We start from the raw sequence: 3,150 nt of genomic DNA on the forward strand, positions 1-3,150 counted from the left end.
AAAAAAAAAAAAAAAAAAAAAAAAAATTAGCACAGCATTTTCCCCATTTTTTATTAATTTTCCCCGGCGGCAATAGGTTAAGGATGAAACATGTGATTAATATTTTTTAAGAATCTAAAATGTGATAAATAAGAATCTAATATGTGAGATGCTTTACGGAAAATTCTCGAGATTATAAGCGCTGTAAGATCAGGAACCTTAACCTTCTATCGACTGAAGACAACAACGTAATTATGCAATTTGAGAATTTCTAGACTATAGTTACTTTACGAAAACAAAATGGAACAGCGATTTTAAATTTTGAACTTTCCAAAACATCGGGTAATATCTAATAATTACTATAATCAGATGGAAATTCAAAACCCGAATTTCTCATAGACTTTGTCGAAGGTTTATGCTGATTAAAAAAAAAGGAAAATAAAAATCCCACATAAAAAAACGCCTGAAGTTGGGAAACTGAGCGGAAATTATGCCTCTGGAAATATTTTGCTGCACAAGACACCTCTCTCATCATTTTTCATCTTTGATTAATATATCTCTTATGTCGCGTGTTTTTTTTCACTCTTTTGCAACATCCCACGCCCTCTAGTGGTACTTTCTTACCTCCACACCCTTAACATGGACGAAATCACAGGAAATACAGTGCGATAAAAAAGAATAATAATAATGATAATCATAAAGATCATGATACTGACGATAAAATGACGACGATAATAACAACTATAAAATAATAATAATAATAATTAAAACAACAACAAAAGTAATAACAATGTTGTTGATATTGTTAACAATACCACCACCAACAACAATAATAACAATAATAATAATAATAACAATAATAATAATAACAATAATAATAATAATAACAATAATAATAATAATAACAATAATAATAATAACAATAATAATAATAATAATAATAACAATAATAATAATAATAACAATAATAGTAATAATAATAGAGGCAGCACTTCTTCCCCCCTCCACCGTGGTAATGCAAACACCTTAAGAGAAATCCAAATAGAATCCGAAATTCGTACCTATTCCCCTCCGGACCCCCCCACCCCACCCCACTGGAAATTCCACGCGTGCCCCAAGGATAATATTCTCTACTTACGTGGTCACAGAAACCATGAATATTCCTATCCTGCATGATGATGATGATGGTGGTGGTGATGATAATTTTATAATAATAATAGTAATGATAATGATAATAATAATAACATAAAAGTAATAACAATAACAATAACAATATTATCAACAATAATAATAATTATAATAAATTAATTAATAAAAAAGAAAACAGAATCAGCAGAAGTAGGAGTGGAATCAGAAGTAGGAGCAGAATCAGCAGAAGTAGGAGACGAAACAGAATCAACAGAAGTAGGAGCAGAAACAGAATCAGCAGAAGTAGGAGACGAAACAGAATCAACAGAAGTAGGAGCAGAAACAGAATCAGCAGAAGTAGGAGACGAAACAGAATCAACAGAAGTAGGAGCAGAAACAGAATCAGCAGAAGTAGGAGACGAAACAGAATCAACAGAAGTAGGAGCAGAAACAGAATCAGCAGAAGTAGGAGACGAAACAGAATCAACAGAAGTAGGAGCAGAAACAGAATCAGCAGAAGTAGGAGACGAAACAGAATCAACAGAAGTAGGAGCAGAAACAGAATCAGCAGAAGTAGGAGACGAAACAGAATCAACAGAAGTAGGAGCAGAAACAGAATCAGCAGAAGTAGGAGACGAAACAGAATCAACAGAAGTAGGAGCAGAAACAGAATCAGCAGAAGTAGGAGACGAAACAGAATCAACAGAAGTAGGAGCAGAAACAGAATCAGCAGAAGTAGGAGACGAAACAGAATCAACAGAAGTAGGAGCAGAAACAGAATCAGCAGAAGTAGGAGACGAAACAGAATCAACAGAAGTAGGAGCAGAAACAGAATCAGCAGAAGTAGGAGACGAAACAGAATCAACAGAAGTAGGAGCAGAAACAGAATCAGCAGAAGTAGGAGACGAAACAGAATCAACAGAAGTAGGAGCAGAAACAGAATCAACAGAAGTAGGAGCAGAAACAGAATCAACAGAAGTAGGAGCAGAAACAGCAGAAGTAGGATCAGAATCAGCAGAAGTAGGATCAGAATCAGCAGAAGTAGGATCAGAATCAGCAGAAGTAGGAGTAGAATCAAAAGTAGGAAAAGAATCGGCAGAAATAGGAGTAGAATCAGCAGAAGCAGGAGCAGAAGCGGCAAAAGAAGGAGCAGAAGCAACAGAATTAGGGGCAGAATCAGCAGAGGCAGGACAGGCCAGAGCTCCTACGAAGGGTGAGGGAGACTGTGCCCTTTAACAGCCCGATAGATAGCCACCGAGACTCCGGTCGTAGTTATTAATTCCTTGTCTTCTCTCTGCCGCCGCCCTCGTCTCTTTTCCCTTCCTCCCCTTCATTTATTGTCTCTTTCTCTAGCTCCCACTTTCGTTCCGTCCGTTTTGTCATTCGCGTTTCTCCGGGAGTATTCGATCTGTGTGCCTCATCCCACCTTCTTCCGCATATAAAATTCCAAAATCGAGTTTTTTATGTTCATTCCCGACGGTAGAACTTTTCCCCGAAGGACGCAAAACATACCCGTCCCCCCCACCCTAAACATAACCTCCCTCCCTCCCCCCCTCTTCTCCCACCACCTCTAAAAGCAACGGCTGCCTCTTCCCTGCAATAAAAAAAGAATCTTGCAATAAATTCATATTCCGTCCGTTCCGTCTTCCTTGGGGATGACGCGGGGGAGGGGAGGGTCCCTGACACAACCAGATCCGTGTATCCACACTATTTCTCACTCACCTGCTTCCTATCTTTCGTCATTCCATACCATCTATCCATCCATCCATCTATCCATCCATCTGTATCTGTAACTGCATCTGTGTGTCTCTCTCTCTCACTCTCATTTCCTCCAAATCTCCTTCTCTCCATCTCCCTCCTTCCTTCTCTCCCTCTTCCCTCTTTCCCTCCTTCTCTCTCCTTCCCTCCCTCTCTCCTTCTCTCCCTCTTTCCATCCTTCCCTCCATCTCTCTCTCCCTCCTTTTCTCTCTCTCTCCATCTCCTTTCTTACACCCGAACGGATTCACCAACTCTCGGCTTCCTCTCCGGAAGATTTCCAATAGA

At 39.1% G+C, this 3,150-nt stretch overlaps 1 protein-coding gene across 1 annotated transcript in view; it reads left to right on the forward strand.

The window, feature by feature from the left end:
* Positions 1–2,591, forward strand: part of LOC125032846 (dentin matrix acidic phosphoprotein 1-like) — a 5,338-nt gene extending 2,747 nt beyond the window's left edge. The window contains exon 2 of the mRNA XM_047624230.1: positions 1,316–2,591. Coding sequence (XP_047480186.1) covers positions 1,316–2,343 — 1,028 coding nt within the window. The 3' untranslated portion in view covers positions 2,344–2,591. The remainder of the gene's footprint in view (positions 1–1,315) is intronic.
* Positions 2,592–3,150: the final 559 nt, after the last annotated feature.

This window comes from Penaeus chinensis, chromosome 15 (assembly GCF_019202785.1).
Source record: "Penaeus chinensis breed Huanghai No. 1 chromosome 15, ASM1920278v2, whole genome shotgun sequence".
NCBI classification, from domain to species: Eukaryota; Metazoa; Arthropoda; class Malacostraca; order Decapoda; family Penaeidae; genus Penaeus; species Penaeus chinensis.